The sequence below is a fragment of the Phascolarctos cinereus genome, unplaced genomic scaffold (assembly GCF_003287225.1).
Source record: "Phascolarctos cinereus isolate Bilbo 61053 unplaced genomic scaffold, phaCin_HiC Scaffold_7;HRSCAF=346, whole genome shotgun sequence".
NCBI classification, from domain to species: domain Eukaryota; kingdom Metazoa; phylum Chordata; class Mammalia; order Diprotodontia; family Phascolarctidae; genus Phascolarctos; species Phascolarctos cinereus.
The window spans coordinates 11,284,799-11,306,279 of NW_027556180.1; the positions used below are offsets into that span (position 1 = coordinate 11,284,799).

The 21,481-nt window shown below is 50.6% G+C and overlaps 1 protein-coding gene across 2 annotated transcripts in view; it reads left to right on the top strand.

Moving 5' to 3' along the window:
* Positions 1-21,244, top strand: part of HDLBP (high density lipoprotein binding protein) — an 89,012-nt gene extending 67,768 nt beyond the window's left edge. For both annotated transcript variants that reach the window (XM_020988999.2, XM_020988998.2), the window contains exons 11-28: positions 1,454-1,532; positions 3,029-3,168; positions 4,053-4,157; positions 4,369-4,482; positions 5,395-5,481; positions 5,604-5,735; positions 6,398-6,616; positions 7,805-8,026; positions 8,523-8,741; positions 9,613-9,751; positions 14,006-14,160; positions 14,681-14,785; positions 15,404-15,538; positions 16,734-16,877; positions 18,650-18,835; positions 19,354-19,470; positions 20,153-20,281; positions 20,703-21,244. In XM_020988999.2, the coding sequence (XP_020844658.1) occupies positions 1,454-1,532; positions 3,029-3,168; positions 4,053-4,157; positions 4,369-4,482; positions 5,395-5,481; positions 5,604-5,735; positions 6,398-6,616; positions 7,805-8,026; positions 8,523-8,741; positions 9,613-9,751; positions 14,006-14,160; positions 14,681-14,785; positions 15,404-15,538; positions 16,734-16,877; positions 18,650-18,835; positions 19,354-19,470; positions 20,153-20,281; positions 20,703-20,789 (2,514 nt within the window). In that variant the 3' untranslated portion in view covers positions 20,790-21,244. The remainder of the gene's footprint in view (positions 1-1,453; positions 1,533-3,028; positions 3,169-4,052; positions 4,158-4,368; positions 4,483-5,394; positions 5,482-5,603; positions 5,736-6,397; positions 6,617-7,804; positions 8,027-8,522; positions 8,742-9,612; positions 9,752-14,005; positions 14,161-14,680; positions 14,786-15,403; positions 15,539-16,733; positions 16,878-18,649; positions 18,836-19,353; positions 19,471-20,152; positions 20,282-20,702) is intronic.
* The last annotated feature ends 237 nt before the right edge of the window (positions 21,245-21,481 follow it).

The following is a 21,481-nucleotide window of genomic DNA, read 5'->3' on the forward strand; positions in this document are numbered from 1 at the left end:
AAAACAGACCCAAAAACCGCCGGCAAAAAAGTGCTTTGGTCTGCAGGTGGACTCCATCAGTTCTTTCTCTGGAAATGGATAGCATTTTTCACCTTCAGAATTGTCTAAGTCATTCACAATTGATCATTATACAGTATTGCTGTAACTGTATGCAATGTTCTCCCAGGTCTGCTTGTCCTTTGCATGAATTCATGGAAGTCTTTACAGGCTTTTCTGAGAACATGCTACTTGTCATTTCTAGCACAGTAATCTTCCATCCCAGTCACATACCACAACTTGTTCAGCCACTCCCCAATTGGTGAGCATGCCCTCAGTTTCCAATTCTTGGCCACCACAAAAAGAGCTCTATAAATATTTTTGTCCATGTGGGTCCTTTTTCCATTTTTATGATCTCTTTCGGGTACAGAACCCATAGTGTATTGCTTGGTCACAGGGTGTGCATGGTGGTTTTATAGCTGTTTGGGCACAGTTCCAAATTGCTCTTCAGAGTGCTTGAATCAGGGCGTACCACTTCACCAACAGTACATTAGTATCTCAGTTTTCCTGTATCCCTTCCAACATTTGTTGTTTTCCTTTTCTGTCACGTTAGCCGATCTGGTAGATGTGAGGTGGTGCCTCGGAGTTGTGTTTAATTTTCATTTCTCTCATCAGTATCGACTTAGAGCATTTTTCTCATATGACTATAGATAGCTTTGATTGTTTTGTCGGGAAAATTGCCTGTTCGTATTCTTTGACCATTTATCAATGGAAGGATAGCTCTTATTTCTATAAATTTGACTTTGTTGTCTATATACTTGAGAAATGAGGTCTTTATTAGAGAAACTTGCTGTAAATTTTTTTTCACAATTATGATTGCTGTGTATTGCTCTCCTTCCTGTTTTCCCCTTATATCTTTCACCCTTTCTATCCTCAAAAAGTGATTTGCTTCTGACTTTTACCTCCCCCTGTCTGCCACCCCCCCCATACCCTTCCCCTTCTACTTCCTGTAAGGTAAAGATAGATTTCTCTACCCAACTGAGTTTGAACCACTTCCAGTGAGAATAAAGTTCACATACTCCCCCACCGTATCTTCCTCTCCACTGTAAAAGCTCTTTCTCACCTCTTTTATGTCAGATAATTTACTTCATTTTACCTCTCCCTTTCCCCTTCTTCCAGTGAATTCCTCTCTCTCATTCCTTATTTTTATGTCTTTGGATAATCATCCCATCATATCCATGTAGTTTGTTAAAGCCAACAACTTCACCTCGCATTTAAACTCAGGTAGCGAAGGATGTGTCCTTAGAGGTCGTGAGAGACTATAGCAGGCTAGGGAGTTCTGGGGTATCTGATTCCAACATAACTCAGAGGGCCCAGGATTGAGCAAGAAGAGTTGTGGCTGGGACCTGGATTTGGATCCTGCTTTTGGTGTTCTCAGCTCCTGTGAGTTCTAATTTTGCATGCTTTCCCTCCACAGATTAACCGAATGGATTATGTTGAGATTAATATTGACCACAAGTTTCACAGACATCTGATTGGAAAGAATGGTGCCAACAGTGAGTCTGATGAACTGTTGTTTCTCTATCTCTTGGTTTTCTTTTGAGATGTGGCAAGTATCCCATAGGCTTTCTTGAGGTCTTCCTGAAGTGTGTAGATCATCAGAAATGGCTTTTCTTTAGGATCAGCCATATGGCGGTGTGGAGCAGCCCAGACTTTGGCCTCAGTGGCCAGAAAATGTGTCATTCTTTTTTGTGGCCTTCATGTTGGGCGGCAGGGATCTCTTATTGAATGGGACTTATCTGGGTTCTTGTTGGTTCCGAAGGCCTGGATATTCCACCTGAAGGCAACGGGAAAGTTCAAACTCTCCTTGTCCTGATAGCCAGTTCCTGTAGGCTGCAACCTTTTGTTTCTTATCTGGGCTCCTGACTCCCCTGTAATTTTGACAGCTGTGGCTATAATTGAGGAAATATTGCTTCCCTGTGAGGAAGGAGCCAGCTGTTTTCTAGATCAGGGGTCTTACCTCCTTTTTGTGTCCTGGACAACTTAGCCAGTCATGGGTATACTAATGGACTGCTTCTCAGTAAAAGTTCATAGGATTATCAAGGACACCAGTTATTTCTCAATACAGTTAGTAAAATAGAAGTAAACCGATTTTATGGACACCAAGAACCCCAGCTCTCGAAGGAAGCTCTCCTCTCCCCCATTATCCAGTTTTGAGTGTTGTCAGTAGATAGCAAGTCTGTATCCTGAATGCACAAGTCTTTTTTGTTTTGTGCTTTTGTTTATTAGGCAGTTGGGGTTAAGTGACTTGCCCAGAGCCACACAGATAGTAAGTGTCAGGTGTTTGGTCTGAGGCCGGATTTGAACTCGGGTCCTCCCAACTTCAGGGCTGGTGCTCTATCCATTGCACCACCTAGCTGCCCCTAGGTGTGTGGTCTTAAATCCTGGAGTTGTTTGTTGTGTTCCCTCTCACTGGAGGACCCTCGTTCCATCAGTCCTTGGAAGGTCCAAGGGGCAGCAAAGGAGGGTCCCCAACAAAGCATTTCATCAGTGTCCTCCCAGACAACAGGCACTTGCAGTTCTGATGGCGGTTCTGTGGAAGCCACCTTCTCCTCCGTGTGTTCCCCCGTCCCGGGGTCACTGTGCTGACCATTGGCCGTTGGTAGTTGTGCGTGCTGTGCTACAGCAGGCCACGTCTGGCACCAAAGGGGACGACTCTTCAGAATGTTCTCACGCTCGTCATGCTGCGTGAAGGACCAGAATGACAAACCACCATGCTGTAGAAGGAAGCTTGTTGTCGGAAATAACGTCTTCCGCCGACCTCATGCGCGTGTTTTTGAGAAATAGAATTGTACCTTTTTGCAGCACATATTTAAAGCAGATATTGGCAGTTTGTGTTTGCACTATACATTTATTTGCTCCCAGGAAAGGAGAACAGACGCTTGACTGCATCTCTTTGGGAGTGGAATGCATCTGTCTGTCTGCCCAGTGTTTTACTTCAAGGGTGATGATCTCTTTTAGTGAAGGGGTGGTTTGTTTGTTTGCCCTGCAGTAAACAGAATCAAAGATCAGTACAAGGTCTCTGTGAGAATCCCTCCTGATAATGAAAAGAGCAACTTGATCCGGATTGAGGGGGACCCTCAGGGCGTCCAACAGGCCAAGAAAGAGCTGCTGGAGCTCGCGTCCCGTATGGTGAGCCTTGGACTCGTTAACCCCACCTCTGCATGAGTCCTGGTCCCTCCCTAAAGGAGCCCGGTGTTGGCCATCTCTAGCCTTAACAGATACACTTGAAATTGGACGCTCTATAAGTGTGCGTCTTGAGGGACTGTGGGTAATAATTAAATCCCCCGAATTTTGCACTTAAAGAAAAGCTCCACGTGATGGAGGAGGAGCTTCTGAGAGAAGAATGCTTCTTGCATCCTTCTTGGGGCTGCTCTGCCAGAAGCACAAACTTGGGAATCTTTTGTAAAATCAGTTGAAGATTGTGCTGAAATTAACCTCCTGAAAGAGAGGTGTGGGGCTAGAAGACCAGAACAAGGCCGCCTTTAGGAGATATGGTCAGTGTAGGGGGTTTGCATGCCCATGCCCTAGGAAAGGGGAAGCCTCTGGGAAGGGAGAGGGGCGTTAAAAAGAGAAGACCCTTTTCAAAGCCCAGTCTAAAGCCTGAGGGGCCCAGAGTACTGACCAGATCGAGTCTTTTGAGGAGCACTTTAGGTGACTCCGCTGAGCTGGTGTAGAACCTGGTAAAGTTCTAGACTGGCTGGGGTTGGTATTTTCCCTGCATAGCTCTTGTGGCTTTTTGTTCTGTTCGAGCCTCCCGGGTTTCAGGGGGCAAACCTTCCCTGATCCAGGGTCTCACCGTGGGGGGACTCCTCTCCAGTTTTCTGGTGCTGGCCACCTACCGTCCCCTGGAGCCACAGGGGACTGACCTCACCACATCCTGGGCCTCGTTTCCGGACCTGGACCTGAACGCCTGGGTGTGCTTTTACCCAGCTGATTTTTGTTTATGTGTGTGATTAAAAGACTCTGAAGACCTTCCGTCCCCTGGTGACCTTCAATAACGCTTGTATTTCTAGGAAAACGAACGTACCAAGGACTTAATCATTGAGCAGAGATTTCATCGAACAATCATTGGGCAGAAAGGTGAACGAATCCGTGAAATTCGTGATAAATTCCCAGAGGTGAGATTTCATGGGGGTCTCTAATGCAATGGGGTCTTCTGTGGCTTCGAGAAACTGGGGGTCTGGAGACCCTGCTGACCGGCCCCTAGACAGAGGGGAAGCCTTCTTTATGAATGGCCTTGGCATGGGGAAGGACGCATCAGGCCCTCTGCCCAGCTTTGTGGGACCCATGAGCCTCCACACCAAACTGATTGGTGATTATCTCTTCCAGGTCATCATCAATTTTCCAGACCCAGCCCAAAAGAGTGACATTGTACAACTCAGAGGCCCCAAGAATGAGGTGGAGAAATGTACCAAGTACATGCAGAAGATGGCGGCGGATCTGGTAGGCCGAGGGCTTGGCTGTGCTTCTGTCTTGTCTTACCTGGGGGTGCAGGGCTCTGAGACCAGCAGGGTATCGTGTGACACGTGGAACGAGACGCTGGTGTATTTGACTTCCTTCTTTTTCTTAATCGTGCTTGGCTCAGTTGGGAAATCAAGAACATTCCCACTGATGTCACTTCGCTCTGATGGGAGTGATGTGATAATGCCCCTGCTCCGGTTGCTGAGGTGATGTCTGGTTGTCAGTCACTGGTGTTGGTGATAAGGAAGGAGTTCGACAGTTTGGGACTGGTTTTTTTCCTACTTCCCCACCAGTGGATAGCCTTGTGCAGCCATCTGCTGGGCAGTGGGCTTTCCTTCATCAGTGCTCCATACCTGAGGATAGATCCTTCCCCTCCACATCCATTTCCTTTTATTTTATCTAGCTGTCAAATCTCCTTTTTTTTGTCTGCCTCCCGTTTAAGTAGAGTTAGAGGCAGAGAGAGAGAGTATGGGGCTTTCTTGAGTAGGGGATCAGTCTGGTTGTGCTGACAGGTTTGCTGCTCAGAGCTCTCCAGGCGGGGAAAGGAACACATTTACAGCAGCGCTTGTGGCCCCAAGAGAGGAAATGGCCAACAACTCTTGCCATGTGGCCCTTCCAGACCAGGATAGCTTCTGATCCTGTCTGGGGCTTACATCCGTCTTGTGCTGCTGGGAAGGTCTGGATTCTCAGGGGCCGTCTGGGGGCATTTACCTGAGAGCGCTGCCTTGGCATGAGGGGCCAGGCTTCTGAGAGATGGGCGGTTTGGGTTCACGGTCATCAGTCTCCTCCCTTCCGATCATACAGTCCAAGGAGCAGAAATCAGTCACAGACATTTTAGGGGAAAGGTTCCTCACTCTTGTGGTTACTTACTGATTTGCCTTTTTTTTTTTTTAGGTTGAAAACAGCTATTCCATTTCCGTTCCAATCTTCAAACAGTTCCACAAGAACATCATCGGGAAAGGAGGTGCAAACATCAAAAAGGTGACGAAGTCCCCTGTCTTTGCTCTGCCTTGTGCCAGGGCCCAGCCTTAGAGAGGGGTGTGGAAGCAGGGTGAAAACTCTCCCACCCTGGCAGCCTTTCATGCAGGTCTCTTCCTTTGTAGATCCGTGAAGAAAGCAACACCAAGATTGATCTGCCAGCAGAAAACAGTAACTCGGAGACCATCGTCATCACAGGCAAGCGAGCCAATTGTGAAGTTGCTCGAAGCCGGATCCTTTCCATTCAGAAAGACCTGGTGAGGGCAGGGGGCAGGGTGGGGTGAGTGGGTGGGCAGAGCCTTGCTCCCACTCCTGGAGAGAGCCTGGTTCCTGTGCTGTAAAATTGACAGGACTTGGGAGTAGTTTTGGATTTTTATAGGTCAGATTGGTTTTATAAACAGTATTTTATTGTCTTGCTGTTCAGTTTGTTTTTAATTGGGGATATTTTTCTTGCCATAAATTTTCTCTGGAGTTTTAAAATCAAGATGCTGCAAAGATACATGAAGTATCTAAGGAAAATTGATGTGGGTCAAGCCCACCCCAATCTGGATGTGTGTAGAGAGGCTCCCTAACATGGCCACAGACTGCCTGCACATGAGGGATATGACAGGGGCTCTTACATAGATTCCTACCACCACTTCTTAACCTCCCTCTCCCTCCTATCGACATTCTGTAAACAGCCGCCGTTTGGTCCCCTCAAAGAAAGTTAAGTGAGCTCATCCTCCTCCTCAACAGTTTCATTAGGCAATAAAACAGCTTGAAGATTCTGGGCCCCTTGATCTCATGCCCGTGGGCCATGCCCAGCACTCAGCCTGTTGGGCGTAGCAGTCAAATATTTCAATAGAACCTAGTCTGATTCTCTCCCCGCCCCAGCGCTTTCTTGTCTCACAAGATAACTACCTGCTTTGTTTTGGCTTAGGCTAACATTACAGAAGTGGAGGTGTCCATTCCATCCAAGCTTCATAACTCCCTCATTGGCACCAAAGGCCGCTTAATCCGTTCCATCATGGAAGAGTGTGGTGGGGTGCACATTCATTTTCCCACCGAAGGCTCGGGCATCGACACCGTGGTCATCAGGGGCCCTGCCCCAGACGTGGAGAAAGCCAAAAGACAGTTGTTACACCTGGCAGAAGAAAAGGTGAGTGGGGAAGAGAAAACGTCCCAGGGAAGTGAGGCTTGTTGGGGGAGCAAGGGGGTGGAGGCCCACTTTTATTTCTTCTGTGCCAGCAGATATGACCACCCTTCCCTGCATGTCTGCTTCTCTTTTTCTTGGCTTGCATGGCAGGTCACTGGTCACCTAAGCCTCTGGTGGTGACCTGAGCTGAGGGTCCAGGAGTGCAAGCAGGAGAGGGAATGGGAAAGGCACAGCTCATGGGGGCAGCAGGACAGGCTTCTGGTGGCGTCTTCTCCCCTTGGAGCGTTCGGCTCCTGGGGGCATCGTATGAGTTAAGGCCTCGTGACGCAGGCCTTTGATACTTGTCCAGTATGTACTTGTGGTCTCTGTAGCACCTTCAGTGCCATGTCTTGTTTGTGGGACCTTAGATCTTTCACCTCTTTCAGGCTCCTGGTATCCTGCATAAAATCGGTGTGCAGTTGAGCTCCCAGACCCTATGCTACCCTCCTTGTTTTCTGCACCTCAGGGTGGTGGAGCAGTGCCCAGGGCTGGCAGTAGTGGGGAGGTGGGCATGGGCCTTGGGGCCCTTCTCGTTCGTGACTCACCTACCCTTCTGGGGATATCATCCCAAAAGCCATTTCATTGTCTCTTGAAACTTAATTGTCCTAAGTGAACAGGTTGTCTTTGAAGACTTATTCTGATTGGCTGCCCATGTGACTGCCGAGTAAAGCCAGGGCTTGTTGGGTCTTTGCCTTTAGCCCTGACTGTGGCATCGCCTGGTTCTAAAGCACGGAAGCAGAGGAGGCACTGGGGCCTGGTAGACGATCGGTGCGGGACATGGGAGAGAAGGGAGGTGGGCAGAGGGTGAGCAGAGAGTTGAGGACCGAACCGGGTGTGATCAGTGCTGGCCCTGCCCCCCCTGGACTTCAGCAAGGCCCCGCCTATCTGCTCACACCCCTGCCTCCCCCTCACAACTTTGCATTTCTGCTAAGGCGGGGGTTGGGGAAGTGGGGCTTTTGTCATTAGAAATTAGCAGGACAAATGAAAAAGGCAAACAGACTCATTATCCCGGTGAAGGCCGAAGCTGCCGGGCCTCCTTGGCCTCTGGACAGGTTGGAGGTGGGCGGCTGAGCCATGGCCCTCGTTCCGGAGTGTCTTGTCTGCAGGGGTATGTGCACGTCTAACGGGTTAAATGGAAATTGTGTTTGGCAGCAAACCAAGAGTTACACGGTGGATCTCCGCGCCAAACCAGAGTATCACAAATTCCTGATTGGCAAAGGGGGCGGGAACATCCGTAAGGTTCGTGACAACACGGGAGCCCGGATAATCTTCCCCACACCTGAAGATAAGGATCAGGAGCTGATAACGATCATTGGGACGGAGGAGGCTGTCAGAGAGGCTCAGAAGGAACTGGAGATTCTCATTAAAAACCTGGTAAGACTCTTGGTTTCTCCTTTGGGTCTCTCAGCGCCACCTAGCTGCTGCTCCTTTGTGGTGACCACACGACAAGCACCTTCACTGATGGTTGATCTGAAATATGCGGTCATCCTGGAAGGGCTGTCATCGTCCTGGCTTGGCCCGTGATGTTGCCTGCTCGGGGTGGGCCTCTGGGACGGCTCGTGCCCCTATTTCCTCTGTCTTCTTTTTTTTCTTTTTTTGCTTATCTCTCTGTGAGTGATCACTTCTTTTGATCTTTAACACCTGATCTTTCCTTTCTTCGTTAGCACAGTAACTCGTATAGCCCTTAAAAGTCTGCTGACCACTTTACATACGCTTTACATTTGAGATGGCGTCATAGGACCTGATAGACCTTGACTCGTTTGATGTGGACTTGAAAGGAAATGGGATTTGGAAGCAGTGCCCCATGAGGGTTTTCAGCCTGAGAATTCATTATCCAGCCTTCCTTTCCCTGACTTCCTCTTTTCTGTAGGATAACGTGGTAGAAGACTGCATGCTGGTGGACCCTCGGCATCACCGCCATTTTGTCATCCGAAGAGGCCAGGTCTTACGGGAGATTGCTGAGGAGTACGGTGGTGTGATGGTTAGCTTCCCCCGTTCTGGTACCCAGAGCGATAAAGTGACACTCAAAGGAGCCAAAGATTGTGTGGAGGCAGCCAAGAAACGCATCCAGGAGATCATCGAGGACTTGGTGTGTAGTCTGGGGGAGGGGCGAGGGGCTTATGTTCTAACTTGTCAGGTCACACGCCTTAGGCAGGTGCTAGCCAGACCTTGTTGAGAACTCCAAGGGCCCAGAGAAGGGTGAGGAGCATCAGATGGGGGCCTGGGACTGGGCAGAGGTAGCCAGTGAAGGGACAGTTAATCTAGGCAGTCTAAGACTCAGTCACAGGGCTGATGAGGAGAGCCTTTGAAAGTAGACCATTGCCCTCTTTAGAGAAGCAGGAGTGTTTGATTATTTCTTGAGCAAGGACCTGACCTGTGCCGTGGCAGATGCCAAGGTGCCAAGCTGGCTGTGCTCTAGTGGCATGGCTGGATTGTGTGGGGTTGAAGCTGTAGCTGCCTAGTGAAGGAGGTTTGCCCTCTATTTAACCAACAGTTGACCACAGTGGGGAGGGGAGGATCGGTGCTTTGGAAGGTGGCAGGAGGATACCAAAGCTGGCCTTTCTCTGCTGCCTTGGCCTCATACTAAATCTAGTACATTGCAGAGATGATCAGAAAGGATTGACGTTTCAGATAATCTGCTTGGCTCTGATCTCTAATAATTGATTCTCTGTTTCCATGAAAAGTGTTTGGTACTTGGCAGGCAGAACAGAGCACTGTGATCCCCATCTCCCAGCGATGAGGGAACGAAGCTTCGACCCAGGCATTTGTGGGATCCTTCCGAGGACCTCCTGTGGCAGCTACCATGCCTCACTTATTTACTTAAAGGAAGATGTCATGGCAGGCGTAGCCCAGTACAGATGTCTCTTTCTTTTTGTTTTTTGGCCGACATGCAATGTGACCATCCCTACAGCATTTAACCACTTGTTTTTGATGTTTTCTGTTCCACCATGACCATGAAGGAGGCCCAAGTGACAATGGAGTGCGCCATCCCCCAGAAGTATCATCGCTCCATCATGGGCCCCAAAGGGTCCCGAATCCAGCAGATCACTCGCGACTACGGTGTCCAGATTAAGTTTCCTGACAGGGAGGAGAACCCAGGTGTGAGGCAGGGGGAGGGCATTTTCATTTCCATGTTGGTTCTGCATAGAACACTGTTTTAAATGTAGATATTATGGTACCGGCTGGTTACAGCGTGTTTTATGTGCATGAGCTGGTTCAGAACACTCAAGTGACTTTGGTCCCCCAGCTGCAGTGCGGGAGAGGGGACAGGCTGTGTAGCAGTTGTGCCTATTTTTCTAGCACTTTACAGTTTACCAAGCGTCTTTACCACAGCCAGTCCTCAACACCTTGTGTGAGTGTCGTCGTCCTTCTGTTTCACAACAGATACATGTTAGAGCTTGGATTCCAGCTCACAACTGCGCTCTTTCAGCCCAGTGTTGTTGGGGTGTTTCCTCTTCCAGAGAGGGGTGGGCAGAGGTGGGCTTGGCCTGCAGCTGTGCTGCTGTCTACATCCTATACTTCTCGGCCTCTTGAGAAAGCTTTTTGCCTGGATGATCCATCCAGCTCGTCTTCTTTTCTCCTGGGAAAGGGGCTCCAAGGGGAGATGGTGTGAAAGGTAAGGAAGTAGATTTGACCCCACAGTGGGGGAGTAGCGCTGGCCCTGCCATGAGTTCTCCATGTTGTCTTGGAGGGCTTGGCAGGCCCCGGCTGTCAGATGTTAGCCATCCGAACCCCTGTTCGGGCTCTCGTGTGAGCTTAACTGGAGCATGAGGCGCTTTTCTCCCACTGCCTGGGCTGAAATGATCCTAATACTCAATCCAGTTTATGTTGACTTCCTCTCCAGACGATTTCTTGGGAGTTTGGGTGGATTGACCCAGAGTGATTTTTTTGTGTGTGTGATTCTACAAGTGTGTGTCCTTGGTGAATATTCCTGCCTGGCAGCTGCATTGGAGCACAGAGTAACACCACCTGCTCACAAATGGGAAAAATAGTGGGGTGAAGTCAACACCCCTCAGGCGATGGATTGGGACACATTCATAGGATTCAGGTTCCATTTTGCATTTCAGATTACAGCACTTCTCTGGTGCTTTGAAAGGGAGGTGCTCATAGTTAGTCATGGCCAGCTGGGATTCCCTAAAACTGGGGGTGCTCTTCTCTTGGAGATGGGCCTTGCTGAATCGGATCGAGTGCTGAGGACCAGTGACAGTATGCTGGCTCCCCAGCTCCCAGGTCAGAGTGCCAGGAGTGCGTCAAGGAAGTCAGTGTTCATATAGTTGGGTTGCTTTGGGTTTTCTTTTTTTGTTTGTTTGTTTTGCTTGGTTGGGATCCTTGCTCTTGACTCTCCCTTCTTTCTTGCGCTTTGCATCCCTCTCTCTCCCCGCTGCTTCCTTCTCCTGCCCCATGGACTCCTTTTGAAGGCTTCTTTACATCTTCCTAGCCAGACCCTGGTGCCTCATCCTTGCCATGCCTGGCCTGCTCCCACCACTCAGTGACCTTTGAGAGACCCAAGCTGAGCCTTGGTTCTGTATCCCCCTTGACAAGCCCAGATTTCTGTCTCTCGCCTTGCCCTCTCTTCCAGTCTCTAGACCTGTGTCTCAAGCTGCCTCTGTTCGGGTTGTGGCCACCTTAAACGGAATGTGGTGACAGCCAAGGGCTTTCTCTGGTCCTCCTCAGCATGGGACTCTTTGTTTCAGGGGTGACAAGGATTCATCTAGTTGCCCAGGTTTAAAATGCCAGCTATACCTTGAACTCTGCCTCCCCTTCTCCCTCCTCTGACCCAAACCCTGTGGCTCCTGGTATTGCAGCATCTCTCCCGTGTAGTCTTTGCCTCACACTTTATTCCCATTGTGTGCAGGACCCAGGACTATTACCGCTGGCCTCTCTGGGGGGTGGAACTTTTTTCCTCTTCCACTCATCATGTGCATCTTCATGATGAAATAAAACTTCTCCTTCCTCTTCTGTTGCGTCATTTGACTTGAGTGCAGCCTGCCTCTGTTCTACAAGCTGTGTTTGGCTGAGTCCAGGTCTGACTGCATGGCCTGGGTTCTTCCCAGTGACTCAGCTTACCCATTCTCAGCTCATGTTGTTTCTTGTCACGTGGGGACCTACAACCAAGTCCTTGGTCCCCCAGATATATCTACTCGTTTGTGTCCTTTTTTGTCTGTTAAATTTCTGCCTCCCCTATGAAGCCTTCCTTGCTTTATGTCTTTATAATTGGCTTGGGTTTTGGGTTACACGTGTGTGTGTTTTGTCTGTCTCTGTCTGTCCCCTTCTCCCAATAAGATGGCACATTGCTTTGGTGAAGCTGGTTATCTCTTCCAGCACCAAGCTGAGCATTAACTCGGCTGTGATATTTCAAGTTTTACCTCCATAGCGGTCTTGGAACTCTCCTTAGGTTGGGTGGCTTTATAATAATTCATTCTTATCATTTGACCTCAGTAGAATAATCTATGTCCACCTCCCACATCTGCTGCTGAGGGCGTGTTGAGCTCACCCGCCTTGGCCTCTCTGTGGGAGGATGCTGTTAGCAGTGAGTGTGTTTCACGGCATCAGACATTTTTACGTAGAGAGGCCTTGAGGTCTAGTCTGGTAACATTCTCTTGCTTCAAATACCAGAGGATTTTCTGTCTGATCCTGGAGGTGAGAGGAGCTGCAGAAGCCTTAGAGAGCGTGACACAGACGTGCTGAAGGAGCCCGTCAGTCAGTGTCGCACGGGAGCTCTCCCCCTTCTTGGCTGCCGCACTCTGGGCATGGCGTGGCGCTTTCTACATCGGTCCATTTGTAATGGCTCTGCCCAGATCTGCAGAATAGGAATTGGAATATTAAATGACCCCGTTTTAGGAAAAGAAGTTGAACCAAGCCGTAAATGAGCTCGAAGGAAAAAAAACAGCCCTGTCTTTCCCGACAGAATAAACCCTCGACTGGGCGGGTTCTTAAGCAAATTCTCTTGTTGCTGTTGTCCAGTCGTTTCAGTTGTGTCCAACTCTTCGTGATGCCATGGGAGGTTTTCTGGGCAAAGACACTGAAGTGGTTCCAGCTCATTTTACAGATGAGGAGACTGAGGCAAGTGACATGCCCAAGGTCACATAACTAGTAAGTGTCTGAGATCAGATTTGAGCCCGGGAAGATGACTCTTTCTGACTCGAAGGCCAGCACTCTTAATCTCCTGTGTCAGCTGGCTGCCCCTAAGCAAATTCTCTCCGGCATTTAAAGGACAAGTTGAGTACCACATAAACTTGCCAAATTCCTTAAGATTCCTTTTTGTTATTCTTATCGGATGGCGTCACAACGCAGATGTGATCTTGAGACTCCAGCTGGGGAGAGTCAAAACTGAGAACTTTTTAAACAGATTTCCCTGATTAGTATTGATGAGAAAATTTGAAAGAAAATGTTACCACGGAGACTGTATCAGTATATCACAAAGGTCATATATGACCCAGGCTGGATTTTTACCAGGAATGCAGGGCTTCTTCAGTGTTAGGAAAACTTGGAACATAGTTACCTATACTAGTAACAAACCAACATACACCAGTATTTCATTAGATGCAGAAAAAGCTTTTGACAAATTCAGCACCCATTCCTGTTAAGAAAAAAAAACAACCCCACACAAGAAAGTGTAGGAATGATGGAACTTTCTTGATAAATAGTATCTATGTAAAACCAGATGCAAGCGTTATCTGTAATGGAGAGAGTCTCTAGAAGCTTTTGGAGTGAGATCAGGGGTGAAGCAAGGACATCCATGGTCGCTGTTGCCATCCATTATTGTGCAAGCTTTAGCAGTCGTGCTAACTATAGTAATAGGACAAGAAAGTGAAATTGAAAGAATGTAGTTGGAGAAGAAACAAAACTCCTTGTTTCCTTAGAGAACCCTAAGGAGTTAGTTTTTTAGCTACTTCCTTAGGGTTCTCTAAGGAAACAGATTGAAAGAGCTTCAGCATAATTGTAGGATATACAGTAACCCACCTTAACCCTCCACATTTGTCTATGTTGGCAACAAAATTCAGCAAGAAGATAAAGAGAAATTCCATTTAAAATAACCACAGACAGTGTGGAGAGTCTCCCTGCCAAGACTCAGGAGCTGTGTGAACACCATGCCCCGTCCTGGCTCTGTTTGCCTCGGGCAGGTCACTCCACCTCTGTCTGCCTCAGTTTTCTTCATCTGTAAAATGAAGAGAATAACGGCACCTCCTTCCTCGTGCGGTTGTGCGGATCGAAGGCGGTGACCCTAGGGTGGTGCTCTTTGCAGACCTCCTGGGTGCTCCTGTCAGTGCCCAGAGGCCCGACCGTCAGCCTGGAGGCGTCAGTGCCGCCCACTTGTCCTTAGCGACACTGACCTCTCTGTCTCTATTTTAGCCCCCGTTGCTGAGCCCTCTGTTCAAGAAAATGGGGAAGACATTGGGGAGGGGAAGTACCTCAGAGAGGCTGACCCCAGCTCTCCAAGAAAGTGTGACATCATCATAATTTCAGGCCGAAAAGAGAAGTGTGAGGCTGCCAAGGAGGCTCTTGAGGTTGGTTGAGTTTTTCTTGGGGGTTGGGGCTCGTTCTTGCCCAGGTGCTTTGGGTACAGATCAGCCCAGTCTGGTGGGTGGTTTACTTAGAACCAGATCAGATCTTTTCCCCCTCTAAAGCCTGTGTTTTGTGTATGGGAGACACCTCATCTAAGCTTTCCACTCCTCCTCCGTGGGGTTTGGTCACATTTGGCATTGGGTTGGGATATTTTTCTAATTCAAATGAACTAAAATTAATCTTACCTGGAAGTTAGTTCCCCTTCCTTCCCTCCTTCCCTAGATGTAAAGCTTATTTCCAAGAAAGTGGTAGCTGCCTTTTTGTAGGGCTCAGCCCCCTCTGGTTTGCCTGACGAGTGAAGCATTGGGAACGTTTTGGAAGACTCCGGGAAACCTTCTGGGGAGTCTTTTTGCCCAGGCTCTGCTCCTGCCCGTGTTGCTGCGTGGGCTTCCCCCAGGAGGTGGCAGGTGCTTCTCCCAAGCCCCCGTTCCTACAGTTTCTCTGCCTTTGTGGTTCTGTTAGGCACTGGTTCCTGTCACCATCATGGTGGAGGTGCCCTTTGATCTCCATCGCTACATAATTGGGCAGAAAGGAAGCGGGATCCGCAAGATGATGGATGAGTTTGAGGTCAGTTGACCTTCTCAGCTGCTGTCCCAATGCAGCCCCGGAAGCCCTCCCTTCTGGCACCCTGCTAATAGTCGGCCAGTGGAGTCCTCCACAGAGCTGTGGGCGCATTGGCCCGGACCCCTTTCTAGCAAGCTGGCCGTGTCCGCTGGTGGCACGCTGCTGCGGTGAGCCTCGAGCTAAGCCTGGCATCGTAGGGTCTCCGAAGAATGCTGCTGGCTGTCTGCACTTAGCAACATTCTGTGGGGCTGGGGTCCCCTCAGGGTCGTCATTGGACAGACTGGATGCCTGGGACTCTTCATGATTCCATGCAAATCAGAGGAAAATATTTCAGGACCCATATTGTTGCCTCTTGAACACCTGGGTTCACAGCCGGTGATTTCGTTCACTCCCCCTTGGGTGGCCCTGGCTAGATCCAGTGGTGGCCCTGCCTGGGCTTGCCCACTTGGTATGGGCTCAGTGCCCGTGAGCACCAAGTCTCCTCTTGGGTCGTTGCTCTTGGGGGCTGCCCTGTGGCTGGCACACCGTCAAATGGCCTGGTAGGAGGTTGGGGAGCAAGGAGGTGATGAGCCAGCAGGGCTGTCTGTGCATCTGCGATTCAGTCAGGTACTTGTCATTTAGGTGAACATCCAAGTCCCGGCACCTGAACTGCAGTCTGACATCATCGCCATCACTGGCCTCGTTGCCAACCTGGACCGGGCGAAGGCTGGCCTCCTGGAGCGGGTGAGGGAGCTGCAAGCCGAGCAGGAGGACCGGGTAAGCGTGTGTGGCCAGCCAGGGGTGGGCAAGGCCCAGGACATTTGTTCTCACAGCTCCATCTTCCTTCTCAGACTGTATCTCTGGCAGCGGGATGCTTCTGGAAGCAGAAACGTCATTTTTAATAGTGACCCTTCATTTGGGAAGGCATCTTTTATGTTCTTGGAGCTTTGAAGGATGATGATTTGGTTCCAGTTGGGCCTGGTAGGACCAGGAACAGGGATTCTTAAACTTGTATTTCTTCAAGATGGAAATTCATTTGTTTATTTTTTTTTCCATTTCATATCTTAATTGGGAAACTACTATTGGCTGAATTAAGTGATCATTAAGTATTTGCCCCTTAATGGAGTGTAGGAGCTGGCAGGTCTTTCACGAGTATGGGGTCAGTGTGGCCAATTTAGGTAAAACCCTGAAGTTGACTTTGAGGCAGTGAAGGCTGGATGCCAGGCAACAGCTAGGAGGTTGAGATTGGGGTCTACTGCCTGCCCCTCAGGGCCAGCCAGGTGATCCCTTCTGGCTCCCAGATGGCATGCCGTCAGCATGGCATGGTGCAAAGGCTACTCCTGTGGCATAGCTCATCCAAATAACGCCAATTCCTGTGCTCCCTCCTGGTGTGCGTGCGTGCATGTGTGTGTGTGTGTGTGTGTGTGAGAGAGAGACACACACACACACACACACACACACACACACACACACACACACAGACACAAGTGTTCACATTAGCAGGTTCGGGTGACGGCCAGCTCTCCCATCCTATGATGGGATCACTATAGCAGACATTTCTTTGGATTTGAGCTCATTTAAAGGTGCCTTAGGCTTCCCACACAGGGCGTGGTTTGCTGTCATTTATTTTAAGAACTTAAGGACTGCTGTTGAGCACTAGTTGTACTTACAAGGGTACTCCTGAGACACCCTCTGCCTCCCAGGCCTCCAAAACCAGTGAGGCTTTGGTCTGGGGCTCCCGTGGCAGAGAATTTCAGTTCACATATCTGTGAGTTTTAAGGAGCTGGTGTGAAATGGGCTGCCATTCGGGCTGTGAGACCCTCCCTCACCAGCACCCTTGGGTGTTCACTTTGAAGATTCTGAAAAGATCATCCTTACTCTGATAGATGAAGAAAGGACAAAGAAAAACAGGCTTCCTTCTTACAGGTCTGCACTTGGTACTCATCCATCTCCTTGGTTGTCTCTCTTGTAGGCTTTGAGAAGCTTTAAGCTGAATGTCACTGTAGATCCCAAATACCACCCAAAAATTATTGGGAGAAAGGGGGCAGTGATCACCCAGATCCGTATGGAACATGAAGTGAACATCCAGTTTCCTGACAAGGATGATGAAAACCAGGTGAGAAGGGCAGCTCTGCAGACCTTCAGACATTGTTGGCCATGGTGCTGTTATTGGTGGGTCAGGGCAGCGTTGCTGCTGTGCTAGGAGGGGAGAGGGAAGGAGGGTCGGACAGGCAGCCTTCCCTGCTCGTTGGGTGGGTGGGGCTGTGGGCGTGGTTGCTGCCAACACCAGGAAGGCAGTCGAGATGCCATTTGGTCATGTAGCCCTGGGGTTGGTGGCACATTGCAGCTGGTATGTCTTCCTGGGGCCTGTGGAATGGTGCCTTTTCTGGGGACGGAGAGTTAGAGCCCCCTGCCTTGGGCAGTGGCCTTCTAGCTGGTCTCCCTGCCTCCAGTCTCCAGGCCAGGGCATCAGATGGAGCTTTGCTAAAGAAAGCCCTCCCCTCCCACACTCCACAGAGCCAAGTCGGTGCTCTGTGTTACCTTCTGCACTGACTGTGTCCTTGCTAATGTGGTGGCCTCCTGGCTGTTCCGAGTACAGGACATTCCCCCTCAGTTCTGTGTGTTTTCACTGGCAGTCCCTCGTCCTGAAACTCTCCTCACCGCGATCTCCTGCCTTCTTTCACATCTCGGTTATAGTGCCACCTTGTCCAGAAGCCTTTCCCCAGTACCTTCCCTCTGAGCCACCTTCTCTTTCCTCTCTTATGTAGTTTGCACGGCTGTGGCTCGTAGCATAGTGCCTGGCACACAGTAGGTGCTTAATCAGTGCTCATTGACTTGTTCTCTTCACTCCCCAAGAGCTGCTTCCTTGGAGCCACTGAGGCACCTTGGCACGGTCCCCTTTCGGGGAGGCCATTTGGGCAGCCGCCGCCTTGGCTGCCTTAGATCTGCCAACGTCAGCATTGCGCCTCTGACCGGCAGCCTGGTCCCAGGCCTGCCTGCGACTCCTGTCCCCTTGCCACTCCCTGAGCCTGGGGTCTCGTCATCCTCCTCGTCCTCTCACTGGATCCCTGGTCCTCTTGCACTCGATGTTGCTGACCTGGTCCTCATCCTCTGACTGCTTGTTTGCTCTTTGCCCCGGGGCTCTTCCTCCCATTTCCTGACATGAGGGTTGAGCTACGTCACTGTCCAGGTTGTGGCCTCCTGAAATAGGCTTAGTCCTTCCTTGTTCCAGCTCCCGGCAGTCTTTTGGAACTGTTCACCTGTGTCCCTCTTCCCTGGTGGCTCTGCTCCCCATGGCTGTCTCTGCCCGAGGGCTCTCAGCAGGGCCTCTCTCTGTTTCCCCACAACTGCCTTCTGGCTGGTTTCTCTGCTTGAACCCCCTCCTATGCCCCCAACTCTGCATCCATCTGTCAGAACCATCTTCTTGAAGCCACATTGCTTCACGTCACTTCCGTGCTCAGGACTTGGGCTCCTGCCTCCCTGCTGCCTGTGTCTGGGGAGTCCTGGCTCCTGTATTGGATTTCTGTGGCCCTCCATCGCTTTGGTTCCCCAAGACTCCCTGACGGACCTGGCCCGCTTCAGGCGCTCTGCCGGTCTCCTTGCTCATTCTGCCACCTGCGTTATGTGTCCCTGCTAATCTGAGCCCTTCCGTCCACCCCAGTCCCCCACACTGACTGCTCCCTTCTCAGAACGTTCCTTTCTTTCCCTGATCAGTGTAATCCCTTGGGATGCTGGGCCTTGTTTTGTTAAACTGATCTCGGCTTTACCCAGCATGTGGTGGACATCGAGCAAACATGCATGCATCAGTTTATTGGGAGGTGAAGTCTCTCTTCTCTGGAGACCCCCAAGACAGCCCTTTTCATCTTGGTGCCTCTGTCCTCCTTCAAGGCACAGGACCAAATCACTATCACAGGGTACGCAAAGAACACGGAAGCTGCTCGGGAGGCCATCATGAAGATCGTCGGGGAGCTGGAGCAGATGGTTTCGGAGGACGTCTCGCTGGACCACCGCGTCCACGCCCGCATCATCGGGGCCCGGGGCAAGGCCATCCGCAAAATCATGGACGAGTTCAAAGTGAGTTCGGCTTGGGGGGGGCTCGCTCCCTGCCCATCGCTCGTCTCCAGGTGCTCTGCCGTGCACTGCGTGGCAGCCCCCTGCCTGCCTTCCAGGCCTGCTGCTTCTCCCTTCTCCTAGCAAGCCTTTCCCCCACGCCATTAGGCCAGACCTGTTTGTAGTTGCCAGTGGACATCCCTGGCTCCATATGTCTTTTATATTTAAAGTTATGGTTACTGGGACCAAGGGGGCCAAGGTGGAAGCGTGACCCAGAAGAGAGGGCTGTGTTGTGTGGCGTAGCCCAGCTGGATTGCCCTTTAGTGCACTAGGAGGACTGGCTGCCTGAAGTAGGAAACAGCTGGCCTTTCCCTGAGCAGTAATTGACTTACCCAGGTGATTGAGCTTTCATTGGAATCACTGTGGAAACTTTCCTCCAGATACCAGCCAAGGTCAAAGCTGGACCGTGAGGGGACCAGGAATTAGCGGTGTCCAGGCAAAGTGAGGTAGGTGCTTTGGGCTTAGCCGCGTCTCTCTTGCAGGTAGACATCCGTTTCCCACAGAGTGGAGCCCCTGACCCGAACTGTGTGACTGTGACCGGACTTCCTGATAACGTAGAGGAAGCCATTGATCACATCCTCAACCTGGAGGAGGAATACGTGAGTGTCTGCGGCGGGAAGGGTCGTGGCCGGAGGGCGAGGGCTTTGGACTGGGAATCTGGTGTGGCCTGGGTGCCAGTTCTGTCTTGACACCTTCTTCCTTTCTTACTCGGGCAGGACCCCACTTTTGTCAAAACCCAAGGGTTAGCCCTAAACAGTCATCACATTCTCTGTCCTACACCCCTGCTCTTTGCTTGGCCCATTCTCAGTTGACTCCATGGTTTTTCACTTAGTCCTTCTGACTTGTGCCCCAGTTTCCATATCTGTAAACTGGGCGTGTTGGTGCCTTATACCACTTTTCTCAAAGCGCATTGTGAGGAGACAGTGAGATGAAGGGCTGGCCCAGTGTTAGCCCTGAGGACCAAGATGGAATGCCCGGGATCCAGAGCTGCTCCGGGTGGTCCCACCGACAGATGCCAAACACCAGCCAGACCCTGGTCCTCTTGAGGACACGGTCATAGTCATGAGAAGATGTGTGTTGTGTCCATCACAGCAAGGGTGGGAGGTTTCACGGTGTCATGGGCATCCGTTAGCTAGCGGAAGCTGCAGACCCGGAAGATGTGGAAGGGAGGACAGTCCAGAGACCACGTGGGCAGAATTCTGCCCATGGGAACAGGAGCGGCCTGGGTGGCTCCCACATGCATCTTTTGACCCGGAATTTCCTTTTATTCTGACCTGGCAGCTGGCTGATGTGGTGGACTCGGAGGCTCTGCAGGCATACATGAAGCCCCCTGCCCATGAGGAGGCCAAGGCGCCATCTAAGGGCTTTGTGGTGAGGGATGCCCCCTGGGCCGCGGGCAGCAGCGAGAAGGTAACCATCTCTGCACTTTTCTGTCCGGCTCCCATTGTTCTCAGTACTGGGCCTGGCTGGGTACCTTCTGTGCATCCAGATGACAGCCGGGCAGCAGCCCTTGAGCCGCAAGGGGCCTGATCTAACTGGCCAGGGTGTGCCCCGCGAAGTGCTCAGGATCCCCTTTCTGTGTGGGGCTCATGGCAGTGCCAAAGTTGGGCTCTGAGTGGGGCGTTGGGGGTTGGGGGTGGGCATCACTTCACTTCTCTCTGAAAGGCGAGGGGGCTGTCATTGGACTCCCCCTTTACAGGGCTCTGTCATTCCTTTGGGTGCAAGTGGGTCATTTTCTTTCTCTGGGGATAGCAACATTTGGAGATCCTGCTGTGCAAGGAGTGGATGTGAACTCTCAGTGATTAAGTTTGTCACATTGTTTTTTCCATAGGCTCCTGACATGAGCAGCTCTGAAGATTTTCCAAGCTTTGGGGCTCAGGTAGCCCCTAAGACTCTCCCTTGGGGCCCCAAACGATAATGATCAGAACGGAGAAACCTCTCCAGCTGCCAACCTGAAACTGCCCCACCACAAATACTGTGTCTTAATCTGACCCAGCGGCTGGATCCTATGTAAATTGTGTGTCCCTTTCCCGCCCCCACCCACCCCGAAAAGGTCTCCTAGTGAAGCCTGGAGTGCTAGGTCCTGCGTGCTGGCCTCGATGGTTCATGACCTTATTTAGCATCCAGTTTGCACTCAGGATCTGTTCCTTGACATCTCCACTCTGGGACAGGCTTTCCACTGTTTTAAACACTAAAAACACAAGTGAAATGCTTCATAATAAAGTAATTGAGACTTTCTAAGCTTCATGGTCCACTCAGCATGTCATTAAGCACTCTAACCTTCATTATGAGATCTCCCAACTGTGGCGAGGAGTCTACTTCCTGTGTCATGACCTCAGGAAATAAATTTCCTTGACTTTATGAAAGCCAAAATGTTTGCCCTCTTCCTTTCCCCAGCCCTTCCACTTCTGGGTGTGTTTTTGGTGATTGTTTTATCCCAGGCCTTCCTTTTCATAGAGCGCAGTCTGTCCAAAAGGCCACTTAGTGCAGGACGTAGAGCGGGGAGAGAGTCAGATGTGGACGAGGAGGATCCAGAATGACTGGCGGGAGTGGCAGAGGGGCCCAGAGAGGCCCCAGGGATGGAGGTCTGCACAGTTAGCCGGCCCAGGG